We start from the raw sequence: 20,038 nt of genomic DNA on the forward strand, positions 1-20,038 counted from the left end.
TGGTTACTGAATGAGAACCTCAGAAATATTTCTAACTGGTAAAATATTTAGCATATTTTAAGTGATTAACTTAAAGAGGGATAAACTTGTTACTTGTAAATTAGTCAGGCTATTTCTCTTCTTTGTTATGTTTAGCTATATATTGAATTTAGTTTTTGAAATGAACTTGAAAGTTTGAGCTACAATGGTGTATGCCATTCTATACATTTGTCCTAAAGTTTTTTTTGTTTGTTTTCTTGTTTTAGTTACTTAGAATATTACCATAGAATTAGAGTGAAGGAACATTAGGTTATTTGCAAGTATAGTAATAGCTCATCTATATAGTGTTTTACAGTTTATAAAAAATCATATTCTCATTTTATTAATAATAATAAATAACATTTATTAAATTATGCTATGTGCCAGGTGTTATTATGCTCAGTTCTTTGCTTACATCATCTTATCGAATACTCACAACTATCTATCTGGAAATTTGAAATTCAGACAGGCGGTGATTGGCCCAAGGTTACACTTCTAGTAATTGGTTGAAGTAGATTTGAACCCAGGTCTTGCCTGATTCCGAACCAAGTCCTAACCACTATACTTTACACTTCCACATTTTACAAGTTAGATATTGAAGCTTGTTCAAGAAATGCTTTTTGTGGGTTAACTATATATACATACTGGGATTCATGGATTTGTCTTAGTTACTACCCTGAAGTTGCTGATAGTCTAAAGACAGTGATACTCAAAGTGTGGCCCACAGACCAGCAACATCAATGTCTACTGGGAGCATGTTAGAAATGTCTCTTAACCCTTGGTCAGGCAGTACAGAATCAGAATGTGTATTTTAACATCTCCAGGTGACTGGTATGACAAGTCAAATTCGAAAAGCACAGGTCCCAAAGACTTAGAATAACTTGATCAAATTAGAGAAATGGGGTCTATAGGGGCAGCATCCATCTCATCTGATTCTATGAATATCTTTAGACTGTACCAGATTGATTTTTTGCTTCAGATATCATGCCCATTATAAAGATATCACTTACCAATCTGTGTATATTATACCAATCATATTTGATGAAAACCTCTGAATTATTTCAAAGTGTTTAATACTGCCTTTTTGAGACCAGTTTTAGGGGTGTAATATCTTCCAGTTCTAAGGGTATTGGATATCAAACACAATAGCAATCATGTATGTGAGGCAACTAACTGCAGATTTTGTCTGTTTTATTTTGTGTTATATTTTATCTTTTAATTCAGATTAAGTCAGTGAAAATGACTCTCTCCAGTCTGCCTAATGCCTCTTTCCTAACACTGGATTTGTCATTTTTTTAGATGTGGAAGTTATGTACTATGACTGGATTTCTCTTTGTTTACATGGCGCCCTTATGGACTAGCAGGGTCTGTGCTTTAAATATCTCCTAACAGTCCAAAGTTTAACCCAATATACACTTTCACGTATTAACAAATGCTTTTTCAGAATTCTGCATAGGAAGCACTATTGTGTTACGCATGCAATACCACTAACATAATAGATATAGCTGAACAACTCCTAACTTTAAATCACTTGGTACATTAAGGCAATAACTGATTTTGAGAGTGGAAAGTGAATTCCAGTAATTTTATACATCAGTTTTTTTATTTTTCTAATACATAAAAATACCTGTAGTTTATATTTTATGTAAATACTATAATTTTACATTATGCATGATTTTTTTCACTATAATGTAAATGGAAGTGTTATAACAAGTAATGGTTGAGTCAGATATTTCTATGATGTAATCAAATACTTTGATCATAGATACAGGTTTGTCCTAAAATCTAGAAATTACTTTTAAAAATAATAAGCCCAATAGCTATGAAAATGATGAGCTGGAAAGATTTTATGTCACTTACCCAAACTTGGTCTTCTGCTTCTACTGTCCTTATCTACAACACCTTTATTCTGAGCAATGACTTTTCTTCTCTTAGAAAAGCCTAACCCTTTCCTGTGAGCCTATGAAATAATTAAGTTAGAATTTAAAAGGCTTCCTTGAAGTGAGAGCTTCAAGTACAAAAAGATATTACATCAAGTAAGTACAAACTTTTAGAAAAGTTGAAAGTAAAGTTTACTTTCACCTTTAATATTACTTATATTTAATTACCCTATCATCTAGATTTAGTACTAAAAATATTCACTTCTATCTTAAAATCAGTTGATGTTAATAAGTATGAATCAAATATTCTTCAGAATTTTAAAAATGCGTTTTATTTTTCAGCAAAGATGTCAAGGAAGTTAAGCTTGCCTACTGACCTAAAGCCTGATTTAGGTAAGTAAAATAAATAAATAGATATTCAATGTAATTAAATTCCTTATAATGGAAGACAAATAAGGAAATCAGAAGATATAAATTACTATAAGCTAAATCTTCATTAGAAATCAAATTTAAAATGACTAAGATATTTAAAGATTAAACATCTTTTGGAATAGCCTTTAGAATGCTATCTGTAAATCATAAAGTCAATTATAATATAAATTCAAGCAAACCAAAATAATATATTTTCTCAACCCTGTGACACTTTAAACAGAATTTAGTATAAAATTAAATGTGTGCAACTTCAGATTAATTTTTATTAAAAGTTGTTATATCCCATTTAACCATCTGAAATTTGAAATTTTATGATTTATAAAATTATTTTCCTACGAATTTAATATTTTAAAAATAAATTACTAGTTTTATATATTACAGTTAATCTCTCATATCAAGAATCATTACTGACTTTAGGTGATAATAAGTTGGGAACTTTCTTCCATAGCACTTTCTATGCAACTCATTTATTAGGAAAGTGGGATCAATGTATTCTCTCATTCATTTTGCTTTATATCCAGCTCCAGCACAGCTCCTGAGTAGGGATAAATGACATGACATGTCAGTAAAGATAAATAAGACTTTTTGTAATATATAAAACAGTATATTTTCTTAAACTTATTTTTTATTTCAGAAATTTATATCACCTTTAACTGAATAAGAAGTTTAACTGCTTAAGAATGATTTCACCCACCCCATCTTAGAGATAGATTTTGTCTCTTGCATTTGTCCACCCCTCTTACTCTCCCACTATTTATTCTTTAGATTTTTTGACTTTTTTTATGTACACTACAAACTTAGGTATTAGTCCATTTAAAAATACAAATTTTAGCATTTCCAAATTATAGTCTTACCTCAGTTATATTGATAGAAAGCATGTGATTATGAAAGAGTAGGCATATAACGTATTCCACTGTCATCAGTAGAAAGTTCCATTCATGGGAAAAACAACTTAGTAGAACTCTAAAATATCACTAGTGTAAGAGAACAAGACTTAACCATAGAATGTAGGATAGCATACATTTTGAGAAGGGCATAGTTCCCCTCACTAAAAAAATGCAAGACATAATTTGAACCCAAATACATATGAGGCTTACATTGTGCATTCTTTCCGTACGAGAGGATCTAGAGTTTTCAACAGAGTCTCAAAGAGGCCCGTGATTTTAATAACATTAAATACCACTAATTAAACTGGTTTTGTATCTTTTAGTATCTTAAAAATCTGAGTAAACACATTTAGAAGTAATTTGAAAATTGTAAAAATATTGTAACCAATTATTTCTTAAAAGAACACTCACATTTATAAAACATATAAGTAATTTAATCAAAGAGTATATTCCATGCTTTTACATGTTGTCTTTATTCAGTTTACAGTTTAGCTAGCATGCCCATATATTTTAATGCCCTAAGCCAACTATAATTTATGATTAATACATACATTGCTTAAGTAATTTGCCTCAAGTCTTTGTGCTACTGAAATACTTTTTGGTGGCAGTTCTTGGCTGCTATTTTGTTATACACTGGTCAGGCAGGCTATGGGGAAAAATCCCCAACTATATTGAGATTTTCAAATTGCCAGATATTGCTAAAGCAACTGAGGTTTTTGGATTGTCCTGCAACTCTAGAAGCTTCTGTGAATAGAATTCGTTTTTGCTTATGGGAAATTGTGCAGCACTGCACTTTTACTATAGCTTTCGTCATCCTGGATCCCATGACCCATGTGAAGAACTGTGGGTGATACTGTTATACTTCCATTTTTACTTTTCAAGTGTCACCCATAGGAGACAGACATCAACCTATTATATAACTTGATGTAAATTAGTTTCTTGTGCTAATTTTTACCCTGAGCAGATTCATCTCTTGGCATTATGTTTTGATTTGGACATACAGAATTTTGTTGCATAGGGCTGTGTGTGGGGAAAAGAGTGATACATGCAAATGGAATGCTCTAGATATCCAGAGAGTAGCATGAAAGCAATGATTTCATAACATCATTGTATCAGAGCTGGATGGAGATATTAATGGCAATTTTATCTGAATTTAGATCTGCCAGAAAGATCGCATATTCAAGTATTTTTCTGACATCTAAAATCTGAACTTTAAGGCTCAGTAATAACCATAACCTTCCAAGTCTATGTTACTGGTGATAATAGCTGTCTGGAGTTGCCTAACAGAAAGTTTTAGACACGAGTACAAATCCTGACTCTACTGTTTACTAGCTTTGTCATTAAGGCAAGACGTTTAACCTCTCTGAGCCTCTATTATTTGTTAAATTGTAATGATAAAACTTTTCAAGATAGTTATGTGGATTCAATAAAATGATAAAGTATTATGATAGTGCCTGGCACATGGCAGGCCTTGCTTAGTGATAGCTATTTTCATTTCTGCTCTTATTATTAGAACTACTAAAATTAAACATTCCATCCCATTTGTTTAGCTTGTCCAATTTCTAGAAATCAATCCACAAGAGACCCACAATGCCTAACTAACTAGGAGTAAGGGGAAGGTATAATACATAAATTGCTGAAAATTCTGACTTTTTCAAACAGTTGTAGGCAGATAATAAAATAAGCAGCCTATCTGTCAATTTCAAACTGGATTCTTATTCAGTCCATTTTTCTGTATTCATCTAGCCTTAGGAGTTTCTTTGGTAATCTAATTTTATAGATAAGTCATATAATAAAAATCCAATTATAGTTTATGAATTTTATATAGTTAAATTAACCCATTAAATTAAAACACTTTTTATTTGGTCTCTGAATTAACATTTAAAGTATAGGTTGTTGTGAATTATCTGTTTTAATTTTAATAGTTATCAGTAAGAGTTTTTCCATAGGTTAATTTACATTAAAATTTACATTACCAGCCAGGAACAGTGGCTCATGCCTATAATCTCAGCACTCTGGGAGTCCAAGGCAGGAAGATAATTTGAGGCCAGAAGTTTGAGACCATCCTGGGCAAAATAGTGAGATCTCATCTCTACAAAAAATTTTAAAAATTATCCAGCCGTGGTGGCATGCATCTGTAGTCCCAACTACTCGGGAGGCTGAGGCAGAAGGGTTGCTTGAACCCAGGAGTTCAAGGTTACAATGAGCTATGATTGTGCCACTGCACTCCAGCCTGGGCTACAGAGCAAGACCCTGTCTCAAAAAAAAAGGAAAAGAGAAAGAAATTTATATCATTAAATTTTCTTGTATCATTGTTTTCTATTGTTATTACTCAGTCACAACTGAAAATATAATGTCCATTTGTCTTATATGTATATGCTTTATTTAAGTAACATGCATTTGTCATTGGAAAATAAATTTAAAATTTTTATTATTTTACTAAAATAACTTTGGAAACTATGAAGAGTTAATAAATATTTGTAATCAATATCATATTACAAACTCATCCAGTAATGAAGTATTAATTATGGAAAGTTATTTCATTTACAGTATGAAGTTCTTTTCTGCTATGTTGTAATCTGTAACGGGAGATGCAATCTCAGGCAAAAAAAAAGATGTTTTTCGAAACTACAGTTAGAAATGACCTATGCCTTTGTCATAACTAATAATTTTATTTTCAGAGGCTAGCTATAATGAAAATTATGTTGCATATTATTATTTGGGGGAATATCTTTAATCTATGAATCTAAATTTGATTGCAAAAAGCTTTTTGGGGGTATAACTAGGATCTGGTTATACTTTTTTATTTAATAAATACAGCTTAGGAGACTTTAACATATTTTTAATCTTTCGTGACATGAAGTCATTTCTTTCACAGTAGCATTGAAAGCATATGATTTGAGGAATCATTTATTAGCTGTGAGCTATAGGAGCTACTGGAAATTTTAATGTATCCTAATGGTGCAACAGAAACAGATTGGTAGATATTCTTAACTTTAGATCTGTCTTTAGCAAGTTTTTATTGAATATCTTTGACATGCAAGGCACTGTGCTAAATTTTTACAGGGTATCAAAATGACACAGTCCTTCCATTCAAGATGCTTGCAGTCACTTTAGAGTGGGGCATGAAACAAGTTAGAAATGACTACAGAACAAATCTAGTGTAAGTTCCATAATACACTTACACAAAGCTATAGTGATTCAAAGGGGAAAGAAACTATATATGGTTGTAGGAATCAGCAAAAACTTTAGAAAGATGAAAATACCTGAGATGGAAAATAAGCAGAATCCTGATAGGTAGAAAAAGGACTGATGCAGGGGCACCAATCAGAAAATCACAAGCAAAAGCCTAAAGGTAGGTAAGTGCAGGTTATATCTAGAGAAAATCAAATGGCTCAGCTTGCTTCCCACAATGAAATGAAGCAGGGCAGCTTTGGAAGTTAGGGCCAGGAGGGGAGATTAAATACAATTCATGAACAGTCTTAAAAACTTGAGTAAGATTATGAGCATGATTAAATAGATAAAGAGGAGCCACTGAGAAATTTTTAAATCAAGGCAACAGAATTAAAAGTATAACTTATAAAATTTGCAGTGAGAGACTGAAGTTGGGGAGATGAGTTGGGAATTGTCTAAGTAAATGATGATGAGAGCCTGAAGTTAGGGTAAAGGAAGTAGATTGGTAACAGAAAGGAAAGAAAACATTGTAATAAAATACCAAGGGCATGGCATCCCATCAGGCGAATAGGTAAACTGAAAGGGAAGAATCAAAACTGACTCATCCTTAGTGTTGCTCCCTACAAGAACAAGGGTGTCATAAATAGTGCCATTAGAAGAATGTAGTGGTTTGGAGAGGATGGTGTGTTTTGATTTTGCATAGTGAGCTATAACAGGAAAAAAAGTCCAATAAGCATTTTAGAGAAAAAAGTTTAGGACTTGAGAGAGGCTTAGGATTGGCCACAAAGAAGGTAGCTGAAGATGAGAGATTTAATTTTAAAATATCCCTGTCCTTACAGACATAGCTGGATAAAGGGAATATATCTAGTGACAAGCATGAGCCAGATGCCAGTTATACATTTTGATGAAAATGCCTTGCATTGAATGTTGATTACACTTAAATTGGCATTTAAGAAAAATGAAAGCTAAATTTTTCTTAATTAAAGGCTTTCATATGGGCAGATTTAAATAAATAAAAGGTCCATCATATAGTAAATTTGAAAGTAGAATCGGAGTACTTCTAAATGCATTTTTTAAATGTAGAAAATTGAAAAAATCCACACTTGTCTAGCTCTACCTAATCGGGAATTGTATTACCAAAGGAAGGAACAGCACCATGAGAACCAAGGTGATAAGGGCTAAGATTAGAAAAGCAGCCTGAATACTCAAAGGGTCACACATTCAAAAATTCATCGGGATGCACCCAGCTCAGTTCTGACAAGTGTGGATTTGATCGTTTGTATTTTATTTTTAAGCAAAAGAGAAAATTTATTAGCATATAAGTAAATTGTTTGTCTTTTCAATTACAGTTGACTCTTACACAATGAGGGGATTAAGGGTGTTGACCCTCCCATACAGTTGAAGATCCACATAGAATTTTTGAATCTCCCAAAACTTAACTACAAATAGCCTACTGTTGACTGGAAGCCTTACAGATAACATAAACAGCCTGTTAACACATATTTTATGTTATATATATTAAATAATGTATTCTTACAATAAAGTAAGCTAGAGAAAAAATGTTATTAAGAAAATCATAAGGAAGAAAAAACATTATTAACTGTTCATTAAGTGGAAGTGGATCATCATAAAGGTCTTCTCCCTTGTCATCTTCACATTCAGTAGGCTGTGGAGGAGGCAGAGGAGGGTCTCAGGAGAGGCAGAGGCAAAAGAAAATCCATGTATAAATGGACCCACGCAGTTCAAACCCATGTTGTTCAAGGATCAACTAAAAGGCAAATTAAATATGCTGTAGATTTTGTCTTTTTGCAGATTAACTATTAGGCCAAATTTGTACAAAAACCAGATATGATATTTTATAACTTAAGCAATCTTGCAACATCTTAAACCATTTCAGATGTAAAAGATAATTCCTTCAGCCGATCACGGAGTTCGAGTGTAACCAGCATTGACAAAGAATCCCGGGAGGCTATCTCTGCTCTTCATTTCTGTGAAACTTTTACTCGAAAGGCAGACTTATCCCCTTCCCCTTGTCTGTGGGTTGGAACAACGCTAGGAACAGTGCTTGTCATCGCACTGAATCTTCCCCCAGGGGGAGAACAAAGACTTCTTCAGCCAGTAATTGTGTCTCCAAGTGGTATGTATGTTCTGCTCTGGCACAGCACTTAGAGTTATATTACAGATGTGATTTACTGTGATTTAATAGAAGCCTTTGCTTGTCATTCTTCAAATGATCTGAGAACTCGAAAATGTAAAGTATATGGGGATAGTGACATAAGGAATACATAAGACAAGATTTCAGAATATTGCTTATTTATGTTGCCATTCAGATTTTACAATTTTTATAACTCTAGGATCATGTGTAAAATAATTACCACATAAAAAATGAAAGAAAATGATTGTTATAATAATGCATTCCTAATACCTCAAAATATTATATTCCACAAGCAAAAGAATGGTACCTACATATATTGATATTTAGAAGAAAAACAGAAAATTACATTTTTAGACATTCTACATTGGGTTATTTTTGATCTGTAAGTGAAATCTGAGATTATTTTTCTTCTTTGAAGTATTAGGATAAGGTGACAATAGCAAATTTTTAAAAAATTTATAGTCTTCATATATTGAAAATGATACTGGATTTTATCAAATGTTTGTAGAGTCTATCAAATGTTTGTGGAGTCTGTTAGGTCTAGAAATAACAGAATTCTTGTTTTTGTTACTGCTGATTTATCCTCATCTAGATAGAAACAACCATGATTTTGCTCATTAATATATCTCTTGTTTGCATAATAGACTTTTTCAACTCTTAGAATTTATAATTAAAATGTAATTATGATTTTAAGTTTATTTCTGAGCCATCTTCACATTAAATAAGCAGTTTGATTTATTACTTCAGCTCAATAAATACTTGAGTATATACTGCACACCTAGTTGTTAAGGAAAATGTGATACTTGATGATATTCTTACTAATTTTACTTCTTAGTAAGAAACAAATAATGTGTATAGGAATAAAGAAACTAGAAAGATGAAAATCAAAATGTTAACAGGAATTATCATTGGTTAGTCAGATTTGGGGTAATTTTTTTTTCATCTTTTTACTGATTTCTAGTTTCTAAATTTTCTGCAAATAACATGTGAATTTGTGATAAGGAAAACATTGTTTCCAATAAATAAAAGTAAAGGAGAGGGATTAAATATAGATAATTTATTATTAACTATAAAGTATTTAATACATTATCTAGCTTGAAATAAAATCAAGTTAGCTATAAAGTTAGTTTGATATAAAAATAATTTTCATAGATAGAAAGGAACCTTTTAGTTCCTTCTCAATGGTAGGATATTTGAGATTTGTTTTTAATAAGATGCCTATTTAAAAATATATGAATGACAATTCTATCATGGTATCTGTATTGGAACTGTGAGAAAAGAGTATTTTCAAGCAGATGGGATTCTGTGCTTAAAAATCTGAAGTAGTCTACTTTGTCCACTATTGTTTTCTCTTTTAAGAGAGTTGTCACTATTCTACAGGGAAACATGCTAAAATCTAGTCACCAATAGGACAAGCATACATTTAAATGTTATTTTGGGCCAATTTTTAAAAATCCACATACTATAACTATATAAATGCTATGAACAGTTCCCAAATTAGCTTGGATAAATCAGCTGACCTCATCAAAACTTTAAAGCCAGAGAGACTCTTCGGGTGGACTAGAATAAAAAATAACAGATCATGAAAAAAAGGCTAGCTTTAGAATATGTTTTGAGGTAGTGATTAAAACTGTAAGATTATAACTGTCATTTGTTTCTTACTTTTCTACTAAACTGCTTAAAATAGTCAGTTAAATTATCTACTTGTCAAACCCGGACTGTAGACTGGGGTTGCTAGATTTAACAAATAAAATATAGGATTAATTTCAGGTAAAAGATACTTTTTTAGGCTGGGCGTGGTGGCCCATGTCTGCAATCCCAGCACTCTGGGAGGCCAAGGTGGGAGGATCGCTCAAGGTCAGGAGTTCGAGACCAGCATGAGCAAGAGTGAGACCCCCATCTCTACTAAAAATAGAAAGAAATTAGCTGGACAACTAAAGATATATAGAAAAAATTAGCCGGGCATGATGGCACATACCTGTAGTCCCAGCTACACAGGAGGCTGAAGTGGAAGGATTGCTGGAGCCCCAGGAGTTTGAGGTTGCTGTGAGCTAGCCCGACTCCACGGCACTCTAGCCCGGGTAACAGAGTGAGACTCTGTCTAAAATAAAAAAAAAAAAAAAGATACTTTTTTAATACAAGTAATACTAGTGTGTCCTATTTAGATTTGGAAAAATACATAGTGTTTGGGACATACTTACACTAAAAGGTATTCATTATTTATCTGAAATTTGAATTCAACTACACATTATTTATTTTATCTGGCTGTATCTACTGTAGATAAAACATACAAATGCAAAGAAAAAAAAGGAATATTTCTTTTCAATGCAAGCCACACATATAATTTAAATTTTCAGTTAGCTACATTTTAAAAAGTAAAAAAGGTGAAATTAATTTTAATAGCATTTTATTTATCACATTGCATCCAAAATACCATTTTGGCATGTAATTATTATTTCAAAATTATTGAGCTATTGTACATTTAATTTTGGGGAGTACTAAAGTCTTCAAATATGTATGTGTTGTACTCGAGTACACTACATTTGTTCACCACAATTTAGACATGTGTGGTATCCAGAAATGCCTAGTCCAATGCTCTACAGCGGCATGTGGCTAGTAGCCCTGTCCTAGACAGCACAGCTCCAGATGCCATCCACTTGCTCTGGTACTCCTTGGTAGTGCCCTTGCTGGGTGTGAGAGGAGGCATAGTTCCAGATCCCCCAGCATATCAGTTGTTTATTCATCTAAGGGTTAGGTATATCTTTGCAGAAATCATCATATTTAATTAAATTGTGAATGATCAGTTAGTGACATTAATTTATTAGGGGTATGTAATGTTGATATCTTTTTCCAGACTCATAAATACCATGCTTGAGTTTGAATCCTGTTAGTGAGCCAGTGTGCAATTTCAGTTCAGTATGCATTCAACATATTTTTGAGTGTGTATTATCTATGTCAAAGTTGGAAGGAACATATTTACTCTGGATTAAAATATTTCAGTTATTTATTAGATTTCTATTTTTAGGTACAATACTGAGGTTAAAAGGTGCAATCTTGAGAATGGCATTTCTGGACACCACGGGCTGCTTAATGCCACCTGCATATGAACCCTGGAAAGAGCACAATGTTCCTGAAGAAAAAGATGAAAAGGAGAAATTGAAAAAACGGCGACCTGTCTCAGTATCCCCCTCCTCTTCTCAGGAAATTAGTGAAAACCAGTATGCAGTGATATGTTCTGAAAAGCAAGCAAAAGTAATCTCACTGCCAACCCAGAACTGTGCTTATAAGCAAAACATTACAGAGACCTCATTTGTGCTTCGTGGGGATATTGTAGCGTTGAGTAACAGTATCTGCCTTGCCTGTTTCTGTGCCAATGGACACATTATGACATTTAGGTAAGAGGCATTTTTTGTTTCACAAATTATATTACAGAATTATATGGTTTGAAGGAAATACTTTTTTATTTATAGTCTTATACACTGAGAATTTATTTTCAGTTAATAGTGAACAGGTATATGAGAAATACATTATCTCCAACTCAAGTATACAAACTAACTCATAAGACTTACAAAGTCTCTGCCCTTTTTAAATTCTATAATAATTTCTTCAAGACTAAAACATACTTTATTATTAACAAATTTTTATTTTCTTTCTTAAGTTTGCCAAGTTTAAGGCCTCTATTGGATGTGTATTACTTGCCCCTTACCAATATGCGGATAGCCAGAACGTTCTGCTTCACCAACAATGGACAAGCATTATATCTTGTTTCACCTACAGAAATCCAGAGATTGACTTATAGTCAAGAGACCTGTGAAAATCTTCAGGTAAATAACAAAAATATTACTATAATTTCTTCAGAGGTGAAATATTCTCTAAGGGCCCTTTTACTGCCAGTCCCTTATTTATCAATAGCAGATTTTTCTGTTTTTATGCATATACCATTAATGTCTACTCCTGGCACTTTTTTTTTTTTTTTTTTTTTTTTTTTTTTTGGAGACAGAGTCTTGCTTTGTTGCCCGGGCTAGAGTGAGTGCCATGGCGTTAGCCTAGCTCACAGCAACCTCAAACTCCTGGGCTTAAGCAATCCTACTGCCTTAGCCTCCCAAGTAGCTGAGACTACAGGCATGCGCCACCACGCCCGGCTAATTTTTTCTATATATGTTTTAGTTGGCCAGATGATTTCTTTCTATTTTTAGTAGAGATGGGGTCTCGCTCTTGCTCAGGCTGGTCTCGAACTCCTGACCTCAAGCGATCCACCCGCCTCGGCCTCCCAGAGTGCTAGGATTACAGGCGTGAGCCACCGCGCCGGGCCCTGGCACTTTATATGTTCATTGTCTTTAAGCCGAGCAATGTTCCTAAGAGGCAGGTATCACTATCCCATTTTTAAATTTGAAGAAACCATTTCCTGACCAACCAGTTTGCCTAAGATTTCTCTCCTGGTTTTAAAAGGAATAAGTGAGTAGAAAACCCAGGTCCATCTGGTTCCAAAGTTTATACTCATTCTATATACCACGTGGAATACAGTGACTTTTTATAGTGATAATCTCCGGTTTTTTATATTTCTTACTGTACGTTTGTAAAAGTGTAAGCTCATTAAAAACCAAATAAATTAAGAAATAAAAACCATAATTTCATAATTCTAAGGTGAGGTAAATTTTTAAAAGAACAAGAACATGTCTTTAAACTGTCACTATTTATATGTCACATTATTATTTTGATTTAGCATAAAAGATACTCAAATAGTAGCTGTGTTGCCATTGTGGTTGTCGTTATTATTATATCAATGTAATAGATACAATTTAGATTACAGTGAAATACAGTATTAAAAAGATTAGAAATATGCTTAGAATTTCCTTTGTTATGGAGTCTAATATAAATACCAATGTAGTAACAGGTATCCATATATTCTGTGGTGGGTTTTAACAAGTTTGATTTGTTGAATTTAGGAAATTTTTCATTCTAGGTTTACTCCATTTTGTAGAAATCCAGAGGAAAGAAAATAAAAATGTAAGGGCTTCAAACTACTTCATTGTTATAAATAAAACTGTGTTGTGTGGTGTTAATAATTGTCTCCTCCCATTTACAATCTGATTAGAGAGACAACATTAATATGGATATGTCTAAAGGGTAAAACTTTTGGACTTCCTTTATCAACTTTCTTAGCCCAGCCCTAAGGAAGAAACCCTGAAAAATACGTACTTGGGCTCCCAACTATTTAATATAATAATGTAATTCCAAAGTACAGCAGAACTCCTACCTGGAGCCAATAGTGTACTTGCTCTTATATCATAACTATTTCTCTTTAATGGACAGAAGTGCAATCCCAAAGCCTCAGTGTATTTTTAATTCACTTTTATAGCTTCCCAAAGCTGCCTTGTAAATATACGAACTATTCCTTCCTCTTAATGTATTATCAATAAAATCAATAACATGTCAGCAATCTTACTTCTCTCCTGACTAACTTTTACCATTTCTGCATTTCAAAGAATATTGACAGTAATGTCAGAAAAATCTGACAATATAGAAGGAAGCCTTCTCATCTTCCTGCAAGATGTCTGAAATTCCAAGTGTCTGTTGGCATAATTCTCTTCCTAGCATCTGTTTATGCAAAAAGAAGTTAATATGTCTAAATTACTAATTTTCTGACTCAACTAAAGGTTTTAATTCCAGAATTGTATATCATCATTACCACACCGGACGTTTAAACTTGCTAGTAAAAAATTTTCTTCTTTCTAAGGTAAAACTTAGTTATTAATCCAATTATCAATTCTTAATAATAAGTTATATGAAAATTTTGTCTTGAAGAATAGTATCTCCTTACAGTCTAAGAAGAAATATCATCTTTGCCTGTAATGCAAAGAAAGTAATCCGGCAAAAGGAGCAAGTAGCCGGTTAGTCTCAGTGAATTTAGTCTTAGAAACTCACTGTTTGAATAAGTTACTATAATATTTACTGTATCTGATCATTTGAAATGTGCTCAATAATTATTTGTGAATCTCAATAGGTAATGTTCTAAGCTTAAGTTAAAGACTTTACAATGATGGTTTTGTGAATTACAGTTTAGTTTCCCTAAAACTTTAACAATTACAATTTGTTTTGATTTTAAAGGAAATGTTGGGTGAACTCTTCACTCCTGTAGAAACACCTGAAGCACCAAACAGGGGATTCTTTAAAGGCTTATTTGGAGGTGGTGCACAATCTCTTGATAGAGAAGAACTATGTAAGTTGATTTATTTAATTTGGATAATACATCTGTAAAACAGAAACATTCAAACCATATAAATTTTTCTTGCATGTGTAAATATGTTCATTTTTTCCTCTTTGTTACAATAACATATTCATGTTTCAACAAAATACATAAAATTATTTTTGATCTTTCTATCCCAAATCAGGGGAATATTTTACTCCAGAAACCAAAATCAGAATAGCTTTAAGTGGCTAAAAAGTAATATTCACAACTTTAAATGAATAATTTAGAAAGTACTTTATTTTCATTATGTGGGATGTTCATTATCATTTTAATGCAATGATTGATTTTAACTGATATACTTAACTTTGAAAAAGCTTTTACTTAAACATTTAATCTATCTTCAAAAACCTCCAAAACTATTCTCATATCTAAAGGGTATTTAAAATAGCAAAATCTAGCTCATTTACTACCTTCCACATAATTGATGCAAATCAGCAAAACTAATGAATGAACTAATAAATCACTGAATGCTTGACCTTTTTTTTCAAATGGATGCTTTTATCTCTCGTTGAATTTTTTCTTTTTTTTTTTTGCTAAAATATTGTATAATTGTTGTTTCATGTTTGTTTAAGTAGAAAAACTGTAACATTTAGTAGCAATAAGTAGCAATGTAGTGCAATTTCATACTAAAAACTTACCCTAATGATTTTTTCATAGTTTTAATTAAATTTAAAAAAAAATGAAAACTATTCTTCAAGTCAATAAGGACTGATAATTTGGGAAAACAAACTTACTGAGGAAAATTTATAAAGTTATATAAAACTAAAAAAACATATTTTTAAAAAATCTTAAAAACATCCAAGAACTAATAATCTAGTAAGAAGTTTTCAGAGTGGACACTATCCATGGGGATGAAGGGGAGCCCAGGGTGGTGAGCATGGCAACTTGGGCTGCAGTGCTTTGCTAATCTGTAGAAAGAGGCTGAGATACTCAGCTGTGCTGTGGCTAGCAAGATGGGCTCTCAGGCCTTGCGAGGGTGGGGACCCTGAAATAGCTCCTCCTCTTTGCAAGGACCCCCAAGGGCTATAGCTTAAGTGTAAGGATACACAATACTGATTTACAAAGTTAAGAAGTCTAATGAATTCCAAGGATATATTTTTTTAAATTCTCAATTAGATATGTCATATGAAAATACAGTACACCAAAGACAAAGAGAAAATCTTTAAGGTGGCTTGAGAAAAGTGATAGATATCTTTTAACAAGCTACAGGCTGATACCTAACTTCTCAACAGCCAAAGATGGAAAGATGATCTATGTATTGACAGAAGATATAATTTAATCTACAGTTCTATACACAAAAGCAAAACTCCTAGGCAGTAGCTTTTCAGATGTGACAGCTAAATCAGAAGCAACCAAAGGAACGAAAAGAGATAAATTGTAATTCATCAAAATTATAAACTTTTTCCTTCAAAGAACACTATCAAGAAAGTAAAAGGTGATCCAAAAATGGAATAAAATATTTGCAAATCATACATCTGATATTTGATAAGGTCTAGTATCCAGAATATAAAGAACTCTTTCAACTCAATAATAAAAAGACAAATAGCCCAGTTTTTAAATGGGTAAAAGGTTTGAATAGATATTTCTCCAAAGAAAATATACAAATGAGGCCGGGTGCAGTGGCTGCACTCTGGGAGGCCAAGGCGGGCGGATTGTTCGAGCTCAAGAGTTCAAGACCAGGCTGAGCAAGAGCGAGACCCATTCTCTACTAAAAATAGAAAGAAATTATATGGACAGCTAAAAATATATATAGAAAAAATTAGCCGGGCATGGTGGCACATGCCTGTAGTCCCAGCTACTTGGGAGGCTGAAGCAGTAGGATTGCTTGAGCCCAGGAGCTTGAGGTTACTGTGAGCTAGGCTGACGCCATGGCACTCTAGCCCAGGCAACAGAGTGAGACTCTGTCTCAAAAAGAAAAAGAAAGAAAGAAAGAAAATATACAAATGACCGATAAACACATGGAAACATGGTCAGCATCATTTGTCCTTAGGGGAATGCAGATCAAAACCACAATATGATACCACTTCACACATATTAGGATGGCTGTACAACTGTGGTCCCCAAACCCTGAGCTGTGGTCTGGTACCAGTTGTGACCTCCTGTTAGAAAATGGGCCACACATCACTGCCTGAGCTCTGTGCCACCACCCCTCAACACTCATGACACCCCATCCCTTCACTCCTTCACCCCCAATCCATGGAAGAAATGGCTTCCATAAAACAGGTCCCTGGTGCCAAAAAGGTTGGGGACTGCTGCTATAAAACATGCACAATAGCAAAGATTGTAGAGGATGTGGAGAAATTGGAACCCTCATACACCAAATATAAAATGGGGCAACGTCTTTAGAAAACTGTCTGGCAGTTCCTTAAAAAGTTAAACAGAGTTACCATATGACACAGTAGTTCCTCTCCCAGGCATATACCCAAGAAAATTCAAAATATATATTCACACAAAAACTTATAAAAATATTCAATAGTAGCATTATTCATAAAAGCCAAAAAATGGAAACAACCCAAATGTCCATCAATTCATGAATAAGCAAAATATGATTTATCCATAAAATAATATATTATTTAGCCATAAAAAGGGATAAAATAGTGATATATGCTCCAATATTGATGAACCTTGACAACATTATTCTTAGTGGAAGAAGCCAGCTATGAAAAGCCACATATTGTATGAATTCATTTCAGTGAAATATTCAGAAGAGACAAATGTATAGAGACAGAGATTAGTGGTTGCCAAGGACTGGGAAGAGTGAGAATGGAAAGTATTAACAGGTATATTTTTTATGTGTGTAATAACAGGCCAAATTTAATGCTAGCACCTGAAGCTGTACAGGGTATGCTTTATAACCTTCATGGGACTGTTGTACATATTCAATAAAGTGACAATGTGCACTTAGGGTATCAAAATCAGGAACGTATTTTTGAATTGTTTAAACACAGTCCACAGAATTAAAAACAAAATCAGAAGCCATCCACAGTTATACTAATTGTTAATTAAAAATTTGCAATTAATACTTGATAAAACAGTCAGTATCTAGTAAGGGATATTAAAAGTGATTTGAGTCCCCCCTGTTGTACTCTGTTGGGAAGGTTTTTGAGTAGAAATGTGATTGGCCAAAGGTTAAGAAAGAAGAAAGAAAGAAATATACGCCGAGGGAAGAGGATCAACCTTTAAAGAATTTAAGACTTTTGCAGTGATCTATGTGTTACGTAATCAGAGTCTATATAAGAAAGGGAAAGGAACCAATGAATTCCTAAGGTCTTTTGAAGGAAAATTGGATCTGTGTGGTAAGTGACAAGGTAAATGGAGAGAAAGAAAAGAAAGGAACGTAGCATATCTACAACTTTGGGAGACAGAAATAGAATACTGAATAAATTCTTCAGTTTTCTTTGTTTCTGAGCCTAAGCATGGTATTTTGTTTAAGTAAGAGAAAGTGAGGAATAAACTAAATCAAATCTACATATTTAAGTTTAATCTATATACTTGAAGCTACATATATTTAATTTATCTTTAGTTTTTTTGCACACTGGAGCAATTTTTACCATTATGTAAATTGGTATAAGTATATTCATTATTCATTTCAACAATTACCAACCCCTTTTTTGCACAAGTCCTGCTGTTCTGAACTAGTATAGAGTAGAATATTTATTAATGTACGTTGTGTTTTTGTATGTTCAAAAAAGTATCTAAAAATTGCTAAAACCATAATAAAAGGAGAACATATTAATTATAAAGTGAAATGTGTAATAGTTCAATTATATTGTCACTCAATTTAAAAACTGTATTTTAATATTGTTCATGTAGTAGGATTTTATATAAAATTTTCATTTGTTGAGTTACTCTCATTTATCTAATCCGTTCAGTCGGAGAATCATCCTCGGGAAAGGCCTCACGGAGCCTTGCACAGCACATCCCTGGGCCTGGTGGTATTGAAGGTGTGAAAGGGGCGGCATCCGGAGTCGTCGGTGAATTAGCACGAGCCAGGTTGGCACTTGATGAAAGAGGGCAGAAACTTGGCGACCTGGAAGAAAGAACTGCAGCTATGTTATCAAGTGCAGATTCTTTTTCTAAACATGCTCATGAGGTATGTCTATCAAACAGATATTTAAACAAGAACCCCCAAGTAAAGCAAGTATGAAAGTTATTGTATGTTTATAGCTATTGTATTTTTACACACATGAATTTTCGTATATCCTTTGTACAATTGCAAATTCCTGAGTTGTGCCACCAGAGGGAACCATTACAGGAATGTGTCTCAATAGCCTTTGATCTCTTACTGAAGATTATAAATTTTGAAGGAACCTGCTCACTTTCAGGCTCTTTGTAAACAAAGCCAGATTGGTAACTATTTCTTAAGGAATGCAATAACAATGCTGATTTTCCTTAATGCCTCAGAGTCTATTACACTTTGTCCTAGAGAAGGAAATAATTTGCCTCCTTGATTCTTCCAGGTAGATGTAAATAACTAAAATTAACAAACAGTTTTATTTAAATAAACAATACTAAGTCTGTCTTGTAGAACAATGAGTATGGAGGGGCAGCAAGATGCATTTTGCAATGAGTTCATCTTGATAGACCTAGGAGGTCATGATGAAGCTCAGAAATAGATGCTATAAAGTAGGGATCCCTAACTCGCCCTCTTAAAAATATGTTTTGTTGACCAACATAGGCTCTTACAAGGATGAATTTAAAAGCCTTTAGGTAAAACACACATTTTTCATTTTGACACACAAGTCTTCCACTTCTTGATGCTTTGCACTGGGTTACTTCACACATTTCGTTCCTAGCCTAGCCCTTGAAGACATTTTGAGTTTGTTTTCTGAAAAAAACGTATCAACATTGCTTTTATACTTGAGCACCCAATCTGTAGTGATAGCTCTCTTAACTTTTTCTTTCGAAAGTCATCTCTCCCTTGCTCAAGAATTCTGAAACCTAAAATGTATGAAAGAGATAACTTGACCTGAGAAATACTTGCCGAGGGCTTCCAAGAGATTCAGAGATCCTCTGTGAGTACTTGTACTATAGGCACCTCAGCTATAGGCCAGGTCAGGATTTTTGTTGTCATAACTTTGCACCTGATTGTGTGATCTCTAAGGCATATAGTGCTTTAGTCAATTTCAGATTATATCTACACTCTAAATATTTAGCAAAGAGCTCAATCTCAAACTTTCAGTTTTCCTTTCAACCAGTGTTCTTGAGCCATATTTGAGAATCAAAGGAGGACAACATATCA

General features: G+C 33.3%; 1 protein-coding gene across 5 annotated transcripts in view; it reads left to right on the top strand.

Moving 5' to 3' along the window:
- The window catches only part of STXBP5 (syntaxin binding protein 5), a 147,974-nt gene that overhangs the window by 121,625 nt on the left and 6,311 nt on the right, over positions 1-20,038 (top strand). For 4 of the 5 annotated variants that reach the window (XM_045544542.1, XM_045544543.1, XM_045544544.1 and 1 more), the window contains 6 exons: positions 2,241-2,291; positions 8,289-8,528; positions 11,572-11,941; positions 12,205-12,370; positions 14,655-14,766; positions 18,669-18,889. In XM_045544542.1, coding sequence (XP_045400498.1) covers positions 2,241-2,291; positions 8,289-8,528; positions 11,572-11,941; positions 12,205-12,370; positions 14,655-14,766; positions 18,669-18,889 — 1,160 coding nt within the window. Of the gene's footprint in view, positions 1-2,240; positions 2,292-8,288; positions 8,529-11,571; positions 11,942-12,204; positions 12,371-13,509; positions 13,539-14,654; positions 14,767-18,668; positions 18,890-20,038 lie in introns of those variants that run through there. The other variant, XM_045544545.1, reaches the window with a different exon arrangement.

This window comes from Lemur catta, chromosome 2 (assembly GCF_020740605.2).
Source record: "Lemur catta isolate mLemCat1 chromosome 2, mLemCat1.pri, whole genome shotgun sequence".
In the NCBI taxonomy this organism is placed as follows: Eukaryota; Metazoa; Chordata; class Mammalia; order Primates; family Lemuridae; genus Lemur; species Lemur catta.